At 33.4% G+C, this 16916-nt stretch overlaps 2 protein-coding genes across 3 annotated transcripts; one reads left to right on the forward strand and one right to left on the reverse strand.

The window, feature by feature from the left end:
- The first annotated feature begins 1005 nt into the window (after positions 1–1005).
- Positions 1006–4829, forward strand: LOC143074903 (uncharacterized). Its single transcript, XM_076250116.1, has 5 exons — positions 1006–1114; positions 2021–2112; positions 3069–3097; positions 3751–4237; positions 4748–4829. The coding sequence occupies exons 2-5, from the start codon at positions 2055–2057 to the stop codon at positions 4750–4752; spliced, it is 579 nt and encodes a 192-aa protein (XP_076106231.1). The 5' UTR covers positions 1006–1114; positions 2021–2054; the 3' UTR covers positions 4753–4829.
- Positions 4830–6872: 2043 nt separating this feature from the next.
- LOC143076892 (arylacetamide deacetylase-like) lies at positions 6873–16697 on the reverse strand. Of its 2 annotated transcripts, none has more exons than XM_076252777.1 (7): positions 16555–16697; positions 14243–14330; positions 11551–11715; positions 10631–10759; positions 9964–10084; positions 9594–9657; positions 6873–7747 (listed from the first exon to the last, which is right to left on the reverse strand). In XM_076252777.1, exons 2-7 carry the CDS (start codon positions 14321–14323, stop codon positions 6967–6969), a joined length of 1341 nt encoding a protein of 446 aa, XP_076108892.1. In that variant the 5' UTR covers positions 14324–14330; positions 16555–16697; the 3' UTR covers positions 6873–6966. The 2 variants fall into 2 exon arrangements, with proteins under 2 accessions (XP_076108892.1, XP_076108893.1); XM_076252778.1 differs by having other exon boundaries at positions 16594–16664.
- Positions 16698–16916: the final 219 nt, after the last annotated feature.

The raw sequence follows: 16916 nt of genomic DNA on the forward strand, positions 1-16916 counted from the left end.
ATGAGTATGGTAGTTGGGTTTTTTTTATATGCATTCGTTTGATATGTTTGCGCTTTCGATTTTGCAATGTAATTACAGAATTTTATTTTTGATTTTTTCTCGTAGTGCATGTTTTGTTATTTTACTTTTTTCGGTATCATATTTGAAAAATACAAAAATTCCAATTTAGCCATATGCATGTCATGATCGTTAAATACGTCTTACGTAACTGTCTGTTTGATATATTTCGCCTTTCTATTTCAATCGACATAGTTAAAAAGAGAATATTATAAAGGGTGTGCATCAATATTTGTGTTTGTCTAAGCAGTTCACACCTTATGATATTCTCCTTCACTACGTTATTTATTCTATTTTCTTAATTAAAATTCACTTCTCAGACACTTTTTAAAATTGATTCTATGAAAAAATGAAATGATGAATATCGGCAATGAAATGTTGTCTTTAGTTATCTTTGTATTAAAAAGAAATTGAAAGATAAAATATTTGAAAAACATTATTTTATTACCTTTACGTTCGTGCAGAAAACGTATGTCTACTGTTGACTCTCTTATGAATGTTTCAGCTAAAAACACCGTTTTACAACGATTTAGTTTTGTATATTTCTAAACATATAATGTCTTACCTTGTTGGGAATCTTGAGAGTGAACTGTAAATAATAAATATTCAACTTGTATTTATAGTAAAACATCATTGACCAATATAACCACAATATGGCAAAGGTGGTTATGTCACGAAATTTTTGAGTAGTTTGACATGCATGAAAACATTGTTTTTTTGTTTATTGATAGATCACTCTATGGTTAATAAGTCGATTTTTATTCTAAACATTTGTAAATTTGTTGTTTATTACTAAGAGGATGCAGAATTTTTGTACATTACATGCGTTTTTAATAATAGTTATAATGAATTTACCACAAATCATTTAACTTTTCTTTACTTTTTAGCATATTATATTTAATGTTCTTTAATTGTTGAACTAGACGTAAACATATCCAATGCAAAAAGTATGAGAGTAAAAACAATACTGATTCACGTTTCAAAACTTACAACCGTACTATAAATAGGAGTGCCAGATTGGAAAATTACATTCCCATATCAAGGATCCAGATACATCGTAAGTACAAATAGTTTTAGAATATAGAATCATTTATAATAAAGCTATCAGCTATTCGTAACAGGGATAACACAAATAAGAAGGTATCTTTTGAATTGCGGAAAAAGAAATGAAACCATGGCTTAACGATGAAGAATAAATTCATCTTCATGAGATAACTATTTCCTGGGAATTACTTTTGAAACATTTTGTGGACCTTCGAATTCATCTTGACGGTATCTCAAAAATCAGAAGGGTTTCACACATTAGCGTCTAATCCTTCTGATTTTGAATCTGTTTTTTTTTTCGAAATTCCCGTTGATTTGTTTTATCTGGTCATAATTTTTCATATATTTACACAAATTAAATTACCTATAAATGGTTTTCCATTTTTATCTGGTTTTTTTTCTGATGGAGGTAAATTCAAAATAAATGTTTCGGTCAAAGAAACGACGGTGGCTATCAAACATGATTTGAAAATCATTGCTAAAATGATAAGAAGAAAACAAAAGGCTATTCAACATTTGACACTATCAGATTAGAAATTTGAGCACCAATAAATCTGAGGGTGAAACAAGGTATTTTGTAAGAAAAGAACGGTCCAATTGCAAAACGCTTTTGGTTTATGTTGTTTAAATGGTATTGACAGTAATCTTGGAAGCCGGCTATCAGATGTTTTCCTAGAAAGAGCACTGCATATATGTAATAGTGCACCGTAAAAAACAAATCTTCTTTTTGCATTGATTTTTAAGACAACTGGTATGCTTATTGGTGTGCATGTAATAATTATGTGTAATGGATGGATACATTGTATTCCATATATTCAATGGGTTTGCTTACAGCGATTGGTTGGATATTACAAAATAAAGGAATTTTGTATATCTATAGAAATAAATATTTAATCAATTTCCCCACTTTACTTTTCAGCAAAGGAATAATTCTAACATTGTTTTAGCTCACCATGCAGCCCATCACTTGTCTGTTCTTCGCTATTTTCCTGTTTGGAATTGCAATACAAGGTATGATTTCATCATGTCTTTTAATTTTATTTCAAAGTTCCGACTGAAGGAAAAGAATGATAGTATTCTCGGTTTTACTTTTTATTTTTTTGACAGGTTGTTTCCGAATTAAATAAACATCTTCTTTACAAAATCGCCTCTAGTCACAGTTTAGGTCTCAAACAAATTTACTCCTGTTAATGATTGAAAGTGGATTTTTTTCTCTTATATGTCCGAGTTTAAAAGATAGTACAATTAAGAACAGCAATAGTATTCTTTGTCCTATTTCTAGAACTCCCGTGATATTTTGAACCTGCGACACATACTGATTCTCAAATGTTTACATAATTAATATATTCATATCGTAATATGTAAAGTAACAATAGCCTTTTTTATGATGGGTTTTCCCAAGCTAATTAGATAACGAACTTGGTATGAACATTTGTACATTCATTTTAATTAAGCATGATTTCATTTTAGAAGTCTTGAAACAAATGTCATTTTAAGAAAACCGTTTCATAAAAGGTAAACATGATACACAGTTCTTGCTAGGGAACATGTTTTTCGTCGTCGGTAAAAATCTGTCATTTATTGGTCATCTTTAAAGCATGTTCAACATGCAGTCTTGAACAGAAGACGCATATATCAGGCATAGATTACCTTAGCTGTATTTGGCAACACTTTCAGGAATTTTGGATCTCAATGCTCTTTAACTTTGTACTTTATTTGGCCTTTTTTTTAAACTTTTTTGGATTCGAGCGTCACTGATGAGTCTTTTGTAGACGAAACATGATGAGTTTATTTATTTATTTTTTTTTATATATAAACAATATGTCTAGAACTGGATCATTTATTTTTGATATGTAATAAGGTTAACAGAGTATACGTGCTCCCAGAATCAGTTTATAAGTACTTGTTCTGCATTGTCTTATATGTGCTATCGCTGTTATCTATTCTCATTTTTTTTTTCATTTTAGAAATAACTGCTACTAGATGCTATTCATGGGTAAGATCGAAATTATACATAACTTCCAGGCTCCTATTATTTTAGGAGTTTAACTTTTTTGTCAATTTATGTTTAGCATGATTAGTTTTTTTAATACTTAGATGATAAAAAAAATATTTATTCTTTGATAAACTCATCTGGGACTTTTGTCTCATACAACAAAATTAATCGGTGGTGTCATGCTGAATACTACTGGCCGTTCTGATTGAACACACAATAAATAATCCCATAATCTAAAACAAATACTGTGGATTCATTTATTTTCGTGGATATCAATTTTCGTGGAATGCTGAAAACTTGCATATTCGTGGATATTTGATTTCGTGGTTTTCCCAATCTCTGTATAAAAAGCCTTTTCAAAATATGTTATTCGTTGAACATTTGAATTCGTGGTTCCCCTGTACCCACGAAACCCAAGAAAATTGGTAGCCAACGAATAATAATGAAATAGGACTTATGATTTATCAAATATCTATATTGGTCAATTATCTACATACATATACTTATATATTTTATTAAAATTAACTATACCTGTTTAACTCTTGTTGATGTGTTGTTTGGTTTTTTTTTTTTTTTTTTGTCATACATATATCATGTTTGCATTTTAACCCGTCAGGTTTTCGCTGTTTGAAATACAGTGTTATTTATTTTAGCCTCGTGCATGTCCACCGTGGAAGAGATGCATTACACTCCCATGGTACCCATATTACAGATGTGTTCAAAGATGGGGATGGGGAAATTCAGGAAGTCCATGGAGAATGGGAATCTATGGTAGTTGGAGTAGCTACGGCAGTGGAGGAGGGGGTTACGGAGGTGGTGGTATGGGTTATGGAAGTGGCGGTATGGGTGGTTACGGAGGAGGCGGTATGGGTGGTTACGGAGGAGGCGGTATGGGTGGTATCGGAGGCGGTGGCATGGGTGGTTACGGAAGCGGCGGTATGGGTGGTTATGGAGGTTACGGCGGCGGCGGCATGGGTGGTATTGGAGGCGGTGGTATGGGTGGTTACGGAGGAGGCATTATGGGTGGTTACGGAGGTGGCGGCTATGGGTCTGGCGGTTATGGATCTGGTGGTTATGGCGGTGGTGGCTATGGGTCTAGTGGATATGGATCTGGAAGTTATGGCAGAAAGAAATCAGTTTGTAAGTATTCAATACGCCTCGATTATGGATTTTATTTTCAATTTCCTAACATCTGTTTAAATAACACCGTTTATATTATTGATAATGCTAGTCATGTTCTTGCATTTTGATATAGGTTTGTCATGGTGTCACTTAACTTTTATCGCTAAGTTTTCTTAGGAAAATGGCACATCGAGCGACATTCAATTGTATTAGGAATCAAAGGTAGTAGGCTTATAGTTGAATACGCCAGACGTACGTTTCGTCAACATATGACTCATCAGTGACGCTCAAATCAGTTAGAAAGCCTAATTAAACAGTTTAAAACTGATACAAACTGATTCTTCTTTTGCATTGAAGGAAGAAAGTTTCATTTGAAGTGATACCGGTATTAATGTAAGCAATGACTCGAAAGAACAGTTTTGTCACGTAAAGACTAGTTTCGAATGCAATTTTACAAATGAGTACACCACAAAATAACACCGAGATGTAAAGAATTAATTTCAACAACATGTGTTTTATTCCTTGCAGATTAGTGACAAAAGGATGAAAATTACAACGACTGGCCTATTATTTGAATATTTTATTGAATAAATTTGTATATTAAGCATTACATGCTTTTTTTAACTTAAGCCAACGTTTATCTTTGAGTTTTTTTTTTATTGGGTATGAATACAATAAGTAATTTATATATTGTGATTTTTAATGTGACAACTATTCAACGAAGCTTGAGGTATCTTGTTGATAAAACCCCTTTTTGAATGGTTCTTGCTACTTGTAATGAAATCAACCAGCCCATGTATATATTAATCACCATACAATGTATATGTAACAAAAGTACGATACGTACCAATCATTAGAATAAGAAGACGTGCTATGACTGCCAATGAAACAACTCTCTACCAGAAACAAAATGAAATTGACAAGAGAAAACAAACAACCTGATGTATGTACAACACAATAAATGAAAGACAACACCAAACGACAAACATTGAACTACAAGTTGCTGGCTTGAGACAGGCAAATACAGACTGTGGCGAGTTGAATTAGTTTGATGACATGCTAATTAATTCCCTAGTCCACAAAGACTGCCACGGAAAACAAATCAAATGACTGCGCTGCCCAACCCCGTTGATAAGTCTAATTCTGAAAGTCACATTTGAGCGAAAAGGGGAACTAATTGAAGTTACGACAACTGGAATATCTATTCGTCGTCGCCTATGAATCAGATACTCCATAACGTTAAACCAGTTTGTTATGTCATCCTTAAAATTTACGATAAGTATCTCTTAAGGCATTGGTATGGGGAAAGAGTTTGTAATCTATCGAAAGAGTCCCTGTCGCCCGTCTGGACCCTGAATATTCAAACAAAGAAAACACGCGATGTACAACTTTTAATCTTTAGCATCGGAGTATCAATCTCTAGAGCTAGACTTAACAACATTCAACGCTCGAATTCACATTTTAGATAAAATAATTGACGGGAGACAAAAAAAAATAACACCAAAACTTGTGGTTTGTTGCTAACCCTATACCTCACTTGTCATTCAACGCATCAGAAATCAGAAAGTGGGTGTATGACAGATCAGAAAAATCCATAGTCTACCATTTGACTTTCCGTCTTGAGCTATTGCCATATATAAGAAAAGTCATCATATATATATCCAATATATGTTACGTCCAGCATATTCTGACAAATGTATACATTCGTTGTACAAACAGATTTACGAACAAACAGACGGAAGGACAAGACTTTAGACAGCGTCCATAAAGTAAAGGACTACATGTCTTTTTTTATAAGGGGGTATATAAATACTCTGCTACGTCCAGTCTGTGCTTTGTGTCATTCAGCTCTTTTCAACTGATTTTTTAGTTTGTATATATATTTTGTGCTGTTTTACCACTGCACCCAAGGTTACGGGAGGGTTTGGTGCCCACAACGCAAAAACGTTAAACCAAGTCACATTATGTATATGTCTTTCCCAAGTCAGAAGCCTATTATTCAGTTGTTGTAGTTGGTTCATCTCCGTCATATTTTGTTTTTCGTAAATTGTTTTGTTATAAATTAAGCAGTAAATAAACTCATCATAGATACCAGGACTAAATTTTGTATATACGCCAGACACGCGTTTCGTCTAAGTGTTCACAAATGAATTTGTTTCATAATTTTATGTCGGAGCCTTATAGCCAATTTTACGGTAGCTCGTTATTAAAGGCCGTATGCTTTGCTTACGTCCACGTTATTTGAACTTTATTAGATGATTGCCTCATTGTCAATCATACCACATCTCCCTATTTTTATAGAAATTGTCAGTTTTCCTGCCGTATTTCGTTATTTCTCTCCATTCAATCGGGCTTCCTTCACCATCAACAACTGGCCGCTACGATATATCACAAAGAGTGCTAACAATGGTTAACTTTTATAAATTGTTATTTGCATGGAGAGTTGTCGCAGTGGCACTCAGACCACATCTACCTATATCTAACAATGACATTGAATGCAGACAATCAACCAATCAAAACCAGTGTTTAACAAGATCAATCTTCTATAAAATGAATACATTTACCTCCTTCCGAAATAATTATCAGTTCACTAATAAATAATACACACTATGAACTTCAGTTCATGCAGATAACAACAACAAAACACATTGCATATTTTAGATATTTTTTATTTCTTCGCTACATATCCCTTGCATATAAATCTATAACCTAGACAATAACAAATCTTTAATATATTGAGCACGTTATCATAAATTTTTCTTCAAAAATTCAACAAGGTCATTCATTGCACGAATTCCTACTTGAAATGGCATAGGACCGTCAAAAAAGAAAATCATACCATGAAATCCCTCTGAATAATGTGCCAATTGCACTTTAGCACCAGCCTTTTTCAGACGCTGATAATAGATGAGTCCATCATCACGTAAAACGTCATATCCGGCTGTTAACACATATGTAAGCGGCAAGTCTTTGAACTTGACGTCCGGCACCATTAAAGGTGAAAAATCAGGGTTTAAAATTGTCTCTTGTATTTGATTGGATAATTCAGTTTTTCCAAAGTTCGTTTCTTTCTTCATATTTCGCAAACTAGGTGTTCTAATATGTTCCTTCATATACCAATCTGGACTAACATATTTAGCATACAACGATTCTTTCAGTTTTTGAGATGTATGTCTGTTAGTTAAGATATCATCAATATAGTTGTAACTGATATTTCCATAATTTAGCCAATAGGTCAACATGGACACATCGGTCAGCATTCCTGGAATGTAATCTTTATTTTCAATATATGATGGTGTTTGTAAATCAAATAATTGTAAACAAGGGTAAATTGGGACGGAAATTTTGATCTCTTTCTTCATCGCCATAGCAACGGCTGCTGATAAATGGCCTCCAGCACTGTCACCGGAAATGGCTACACGTGACGGATCTACATGTAGAGATTTAGCATTGTTGACGACGTACTTAGTTGCTGTTAAGCAATCTTCGAAAGGTATTGGATGAGGATGCTCTGGTGACTGTCTGTAACTGTAAAACAAAAACAAAATAAAATTGTAAGTCTTATAATATTATTTTCATATTGCGTTAAACAATTTATTTTTTGTATGTCCTGTCATAGAAGGAAATGCGTTTCTAGAACATTTATCCAAGCCAATATGTAACAAGAATCAGTGGCGGATCCAGGGGGGGGGGGGGGGTTCCGGGGGTGCGCACCCCCCCTTTATTTTTGCCGATCAATGCATTTGTATCGGGACATATGTTTTGCACCCCCCCTTTGCCCTCCAGGGCCTGGGTTAGCACCCCCCCCCTTTCGAAAATTCCTGCATCCGCCCCTGCGAATATTTGTCAAAAAAGACATCAGGCATCACTCATAGGGTCAAATGTAAAGATTGGCAAAATGTGGATCAAAACCATTATTTGTTATAATCATTGAAAATTCCTATTATGGTGATCATGTATGTGTCTTAAGTTTCAAATTGAAGTGACCACAACTTCATCGTAAAGTACAAATGGCGCTATCTCAGATCGGGCAAAAAAAGAAATAAAAGAAAAATGGCAAAGAAAAGAAGAGCAAAAACGTTTAGCAGAAAAGTGTTAGAAGTAACTGATTTATAGCCTATATTATTCATATAATTATAGTTCTTGAAAAACTGGTCATTATCGTGATATATGTACTGCCCACAGGACGGTGGTATTGACTAAGATAGTGTTAATGAGTGAGCCGAAGGTGAGGTGATTATCGCTGTCGCAGTCAATACCACTGTCCTACGGGCAGTCCATGTATCACGATAATGACCATTTTTTCAAGAACTATTATGTTTATTTCATTGAGAAACCATGTTTTCGAAAATTCTCATAAATTCAAAATGCCTACAGTGAACTCGAGTAGTTGTACGATTTCTATGGCAAATAGTGAAGAACAGTCATAGTAATACTGCCATTCATTTTAGTGCAATTTTTCAGTATATAAATACTTAATCAAGTTATCTTTAATTTTATGATTAACGAAAACATATAAAATAAACAATTCAACAACTTAAATATAATATTAAAAACAGGAACATGTTTTATAAAAGGTACATCTCTCTACAGAGAGAAACCACGCCCCACCGGTCATTAACAGAGAAATCACGCCCCAACGGTCATTATCAGACGAAAACCACGCCTCAACGGTCATTATCAGACGGAAAACACGCCCCTCCGGTCATTAATATGTTAAAGTTCGTTAACGACCGGTTTTCTGGTCCGTTTTTTTCTGTTAATGACCGATGGAATTTATTTCTGAAGAATAATGAATGTCATGTGACCCCTTTTAATCCAATAAGAGAATCTTATTCTCAACCGATATGAAATAAACTTTATTTCATATAGACGTCAGACCGAAAATCCGTTTATACCATAAAGGTCACGTCTTTTGTCATTTTGCATAGTATGTAATAGTGTAAAACAGAAAAACAAAAATACTGATCCAAGGCAAATACCGAAATTGGGAAGTCTATAAGTGAACTACCATTTGATTTTTATGGGGAGGGGGGAGGGGGCTAGGATTAAACATTTTGTTTTGCCTTTTTGTTAGTTGTAATCTCTGTCCTTCTTTTTTTATTTCTCACACTATTCGGTCCTGTCATTTTGTTTTGCCCAGTTCTTCGTCCTGCCTTTCTTTTACTCAAAACTCCTGTCCTATCTTTTTTTTCAAATTGCATCCTAGCGTTGTGTTTATCGCAATTGTAGAATACAAATTACAGTAGATTGTTTCTCATCGTACATAATTCTGTAAATATAACGTTATCAATCCTCTTGGATAATCACAACATTCTATTATGTCTTATCATATTGAAACTTAAATTGAACATTATGCAAATTTATCACTCACCTCACAGAAACTACAACCATGCCAACTCGCTTGGCTAGTGCTCGTGTTGCTCCGTCATACACATCTGAAACAATGTTAAGCACGTGTATTTACAAAACAAGCAAAGTTAAGTAACGAAAGATACAGGATACTTATTGATACTGTAAATGTGGACATTTCGGCCAGTCCTATACATTAAAACCCTAAGGAATCTGCAATTATTATGTTTTGTTTTATTTCTAAATGATGGTTGCAGAAGAGTTGTGGAAAGTCTATCATCATTTATATTGACTAGATTATGCAGAACATGAACAATATCTCTTTGTAAATAAAAACAAAACACTGTCTACATGACTTTGTGTATCCGATGCTTGCATATACGTGTACCTACCTACAGATAGCCAAGACCAACCGCCGCCATGATAGTATACTAAGGCTGGTCTTTTGTTTGATTTGAGATTGACGGGTTCATAAACTCTTACACCAACTCCATCAAACACAGTATCATATATCTACAATATATATGCAGTATTAAAAGTGTTCATTGATCAAGGTTTTCTTTCTTTTTTATATATAGTAAGTTTATCATCATATTCATGCTCTCATTTGTTAATTCAATACATTTGTAAGAAGCATAATACATTTATGTGAAGTAACTTAATTTAAAGGTTAACAGACTAACAGTCAAAAATCAAGGGAACTTATATATTGAGATCGTGATTTAAACAATGAAAATTCAGAAATAAGATTTTCTGATAAAAATACGCAAACGAAAGTTAGAAATACTGCCACGTATACATGTAGCATTTCTTGACCAACTTATAAATGTAATTATTTAAAATGTATGTTGTCTGCTCTATGGTCGGGTTGTTGTCGCTTTGACACATTCCCCATTTCCTTTCTCAATTTTATTAATGCAAGAGAAATGTACAATTAAATTTATAACAAAATATTACTGATTTCTTTTTCTATTCAAATCCGTCTAACTTCTGCCTTTTTTGCACTTCAGTTTTGATTTCCTGTAAAAATGTACACACATCAAACATGCAATATAATACCTTTAGTTCTGGATCTGCACCCAAACCAAATGGACTTCCGGTGATGAGAGTTGTCAGCATCATATCAACACCCTTTCTTGTAAATTTGCAGACACCTCCATGTACACCAAAATTGTTCAGGTACAGAATCTAAAAGTGTGCGTAGATCATAGTAGTAGATGTATGTACAACTATATACTAGTATCATGTTGGAAAATCATGAAAACTAATTAAATAACTAAGCTTTTAGTGCATTAATAAATTCAAATTGTTAACACCAAAACGTGAATGATCCAACATACGTCTGGGAGAACATGGTTTATTTATTTGGAGTAATAGGTTTTGAACTATTATTTTTTTCAAGTGAAGCAGAAGAATATTGATTTTGCTCTGCACAGTGAGTGTAACGGGTTAATATAAATAAAGAAGTATTTTACTTTTACACCACTTAATTGTTGTCTATGTGTAAGTTAGTAGTGCATGGTTAATACATTGTCTTGATATGTAGGTGTAATTATATAATCAAATTGAAAATGGTTTGGTAAATAGGTTGTTAAAAACGAGAAAGCCCTAAAACAAACCTCACTGTATATACATGTTGGGTAGATTACAGATAATATTATGTCCGTTTGGGTTGTCAGGATCATGGGATCCCAGAGAGGGCGATGGTGGTGGCCTAGGGGCAAATACAAAATGAAAAATGAAAATGATATATAGTCGGCTCTGACTTCATACTAGCATATAAAACTATGCAATGTTTTTATCCCTTTTTTATAGCAACTTTTAGAAGATTGTTGCCCCCTTTTTCAAATACTCCCACGCTTCTCGTTGTGTTTAAAATGTGACATGCACCATCGACATGATCAGGGTCTCATTAAAACATACAGGTGTAATACTGTAGAGGAAGGTGTCTGATGATCATGTATCGTGTAAATGTTTACCACTTTGCCCATCGTTCTGAGTGATGTATCTAGTATTCTGGCGCTCCATACTTCCGTAACTCCTTCTGGTACCCGTGTATCCATGTAGTTAAACAAGCATAGTGCCAATATACCAACGATAATCGCAAACATAGACTGCTTCAAAATATTCCATATCGTTGAGCCCTACAAAAAAGCAAATAATGTCTGTTCATCGGAACTCGCTCCAAAATATTTTAAATAACTGCACCTTATAAGATACAATTATGTATGTCTATTGAAACTGGCTTCAAAGTATTTCATATCATGATGAGCCCTACAAGCATGACAAACACGATAATAAATAGTTCCATAAAAACTGGAAGTGGGTCAAAATGACAACAACCCGACCAAAGAGCAAAACACAGGCCAACACCATTAAGGGGTCTTCAACACAGCTAGAAAATACCGCACCCGGAAGGGGTTCAGTTCACCGCTATTAAAACAAAAATGTGTACTAGTTCAGCGAAAATGGACGTCACACAATGAATTAAATAAACCAAAATTAAAATATACTGAGACTAAGATAGTCCAGAGTCTCCTGACTATGGACAGGCGCATAAATAAGGCGGGATTAAACTTGTTTTGTGTGATCTTGACCGGCTTTCCCTATATAAACCTCTAGCCAATGTATGATTTCAGAGACTCTATATATATAAACCTCTAGCCAATGTATGATTTCAGAGACTCTGGTTGTTTATTTCATTGATTCGTGTGGCTAAACGGAAGATTAGCCAGTTGAAAGAGTTAAATTCGTTTTTGTATGTCGAAATTTCGGAACACTGCATGATTTATTTTTACAAATATCTATCAATTCGGTCTATTACGAAAATGTATATATATATATATGTGTTCATGTATAAAGGAACGTTGAAACCTTTGCAAAAAATGACTTATTTTTGTTTATGTTAATTTCTTTGTAAAAAAAGGTTAATGCATTCAGAATTAACTTGGTTTCCCTTGTTGCCTGTCAATTGTTGCTTAAAACTTCTGCCACAAGTTTGTGTAATGCATATTAAGATTAGTAACGTAGTCTTATTCTTATTTTGTATAAAACTGGTACTTTTTAAGGATCTACATGGCGTTTACAGAATAGTTTACCAGGTTTACAGAATAGACAATAAAGACAAAATTTGCAGAACAATGATAAAAAAATAGAGAAAAAAGAGGACAAACAAATTAAAAATAATGACTAATGGGATTCTAAAATATAAAGAATAATAATCATGGGCAAAATACAGTGTATAAAGAATAAAGAAAAATACCTAAAAATACAGAAATGATCGATCCTCATCCAGACCCTCATTGTATAACAAATGCCAGTCGAATGTCAGTTTTAGTAATACAAAATTGACGTTTTTAAGTACCTGAATAAAGATTTGTGAATTACATCTATTTTGTGCTAGTCCTATATACAGTGTGTATATTTCGTGTTTGGCGTAAGGGAACGACAATTTAACTTAATTCAGAGAGGTTTACGTTTTTTTCCTAAAAAAAAAAATATGCTAATCCCCAATTTGACGGGGGAAAAAATTGTGAATATGTGACAAAAAAAAATATTCTTAATTCATATTTCCCCAATAACTGTTGGTGTTAAATTTAGAAAAAAAAACAAAATTAGATTGATAGCGTCGAAATACAAAAAAAAAATGTTCGCGCTTTGTTCGAAAAAAATAATTCTAGCTAAGACAAAAACCGTATCCCCCCTTTTTAAAGTGAAATGGTTGCTCACTAATTTCATTGCACACAGACATATTTCATACCTCGGAAGATCTAACTTTCTTTTTAGCGTAATATGCCGATGTTCGCCAATTATGCATACAGTATCAGGGTACCATAAATATTTCAAATATTTTTTTTACGTTTTCGATTTCATAAATCCATTAAATTAAATGATTTTTTTAAATAAATTTTATCCTTGGAAACTTAAGTTCATAAAAGATAAAGTTATCACTTCACAAAGAAAGAGTAGTTAAAAGATATCTTATAACAACTAAATTTAAAAGTTTTCAAAATAGAAATGTGCGCGTCTATCTTATTACTATGGATTACTATATATATATATATAGTATCAAAAATGACTACTCCTTCTTAAATGAGAGTGCCTTATATAAATATGATAAATATACCAACTTTTACACACATAATGAATTGTTTAATTATTTTTCACCCCATGCAAGCTAAAAATAACAAGGATATATCTTGAGGATATCTTCAACTTAAACTCTTTATTTTATGTATATTTTTGTTGTGCTCTCCATACATTTGGTGTTATGTACTTTTTGACCTGATATTTATAATTTCCTCCTTAAATATTCTTGTGTCGTTTATTCAAACTTGGTGTAAATAATATTATTTGTGTACATATATATGCTAGACATTCAGAACTGGGTTCTATAACCACGTGTCAGCCCACATGCAAGCCAGCTGCTACAGCTTCAAGGCCAGGAAGACACGTTTAAATGGGACATATTATTTTGACTTCCGAGTTTACAAGTTGTTGATCTAACTTCGAAATGCTTGGTGCGTGGTTGAGAAGCTTCACAATATAGTTTTTATGATTTTGACGTATCCAATATTTGAAGCATCATTCGGGGCGAGGAGTATAGCACTTTAGCAAAGAAACAATAAAAGATCACAAAAGCTGCAAAGCACTAATTAATGCCATATTTACCTTCAACTTAGCATCATGATCGTGTATCAGTTTGCCCAGATCTTTCCCTCCTTCCTTCTTTTTATGCCCTTTTTGTACCATTCTTCAGCTGAAAATTACAGCAAAATTTAAAAACATATGGTATTCCACGTTTCGTTTTACTATCAAAAAATAGGAAATACGATTCGGTAGTTTTTATTTTTGTAAATTTGTTGTAGTTATCTCCCTTTGGCCGATCAATCAAGTCTAATTTACGCTTACTACTCAACTTTTCAACTTCGTACTTTTTTATTTGACCAGATGGATACATTTTACATTATTTTAAACACATCGATCCGATAATCACCAGTATCAATCATTCGATTAAAACATATGGTAAAGAAGATGCATTGTCACTGAGTTATAAACATCTTTAGACCTATATATTTTATATATTGTCAGAACCAGAAGATGTCTTCACATCTAATTTGTGTAATAAACTGCAAAGCTACACGTCATATGAATTCTACTTTAATCTGTTTTCAAATTATATTATGTAAAGGGAGAGAGATTATTGATCTGTAGCTCTACTGTTTTCATTTTAACTTAATTCTATATACTGAATAAAGTTTATGAGTCAATGGGGGCGAACTTGTATCCATGTCATAAAATGTACCGGACAGGTATATCCATATCATGATGGCACGGTATCGGACGGGCAGTCCAAATAACAAAATGAAATAAGTTTGGGCTTCTTGTATGTGAACCTTTAAACGTTTAACTTTCTTTTACATTGCATTATGTTTGTATTGATGGATTCATCATATTGAGAACAATACAGACAAAAACATAAAGTGTACTGTTCTTCCCCAGACACTGGATGCCTTTTTACGGCTTATTTAAATTTGGTTTTTTGCTCTTGTATATAATTCTTAATGCTTTATACCACTCGTCGTAAGTTAACGCAATTGATTTTTTCTTGGAGATATATGCCTTTTTTATATTTCTCCATATAAGAAATTGTGTCAAAGAATCTTGAAAAATCAACAAATACGTATATATAGTTACGGCCTAGCTATGGTTGTTAATTTCTGTGTCCTGTGTCTTATGCATGGATAGTTGTCTCATTGACAGTCATACCTAATTTTCTTTTTTATAAATGTGCAAGATTTTTCCAACCGGTTGATCATTAATTTCATATCAAATACGCAATGGCATTTTCTGACTCATGAAAGAATTATTATCCACATTCCTTTCGTTCATTTTTACACCTTTTTAATTGGTTCATTGACAATAATCCATTCTTTTGTAACGTATATTGTGTAAACTACAAAACTGTTATAATTATAATGTTATTTCATATCAGTGGAATTTTAAAGAATGACTATTTTTTTCTCTGGGATACAAATACGAATACTTTATCGAGCAAACCAATCCTAATAGTATGCTACGTGTATATATACAGCTACCGACACACTTATATATGTATACGCAATGATAATGATGAGGACGGATGGTTGTATAACGTCCAGCGGCAATTTAAATAGATCTAAGAAGACGTGGTATGAGTGCCTATGAGATAACTCTACATCCAAGTCAAAATTTATAAAAGTAGCTCATTATAGGTCAAATTAAATGCTTATTCAAGACGAAAACATGTTCATTTTTTTACATAAATAAGGCCGTTAGTTTTCTCGTTTTAATTGTTTTACATTGTCTTATCGGGGCCTTTTATAGCTGACTATGCGGTATGGGCTTTGCTCATTGTTGAATGCCGTACGGTGACCTATAGTTGTTAATGAGGCTGTGTCATTTTGGTCTTTTGTGGATAGTTGTCTCATTGGCAATCATACCACATCTTCTTTTTTATATATAATGCATTATGATTACTATTAATCCTTATTTCCACTCGGCTGACACGCTGTGTTTACTCCGACCCGAACAGTTTGCTCCTACTCTTCAATGTCGCGTGCTAAGCGGAGAAACAGCATGCAAATATACCATATTAAAGTCCGTGGTTTGACACGGCTGGGTTCGCACCAACGAACTCACCGTGGCACGCGCAAGGCGAACAGGTAACCATGAGACAACCGAAGCGGTCGGAAACATCGAAAAAATCATATCAAATTTAACCAATTGTGTACATTGTCTCACTTAACGAAGTTCATTTTGCCGTGGCTTTCTCGCTATCTTAACTGATAATTTTACTATACATATTGTAAATAGTAAAGAAGTTCTTAGAAAGAATTTGCAACATACTCAATTTCAAAATTGTATCAATAAAAGGATGCAATTGAATTTGAATAAAACAATCAAGTAATCTAAAAATTTAGAAAGAAATAAGACTGCGTTACCTGTTCTGTTATAGGTCCACGTGGTTGTAGACCGGTTACCTGTTCTGTTATAGGTCCACGTGGTTGTAGACCGGTTATGTGAAAATGCAAGGACAGGTCAAGATAAAGCTCGTTACTATCTTCTTATTATCTTAAGTAAGTGTAGTGTGGTATTATAAATTAGAAGTACATTTCTTATCTTTACTTATGAATTAGTTTATTCCAGCTTTATAAACAACAAATGTTACTTGTTTACCCTATAGTAACATACATGTATATTATCATTTGATAAGGGGGCAAACGGTAACCCCATTTGTTTAATGCCGCCCTTATTATTGTCACTTTTTTACGAAATTATGTTCGGCATTTACATTGTAGCAAGG

This window comes from Mytilus galloprovincialis, chromosome 5 (assembly GCF_965363235.1).
Source record: "Mytilus galloprovincialis chromosome 5, xbMytGall1.hap1.1, whole genome shotgun sequence".
Lineage (NCBI taxonomy): Eukaryota > Metazoa > Mollusca > Bivalvia > Mytilida > Mytilidae > Mytilus > Mytilus galloprovincialis.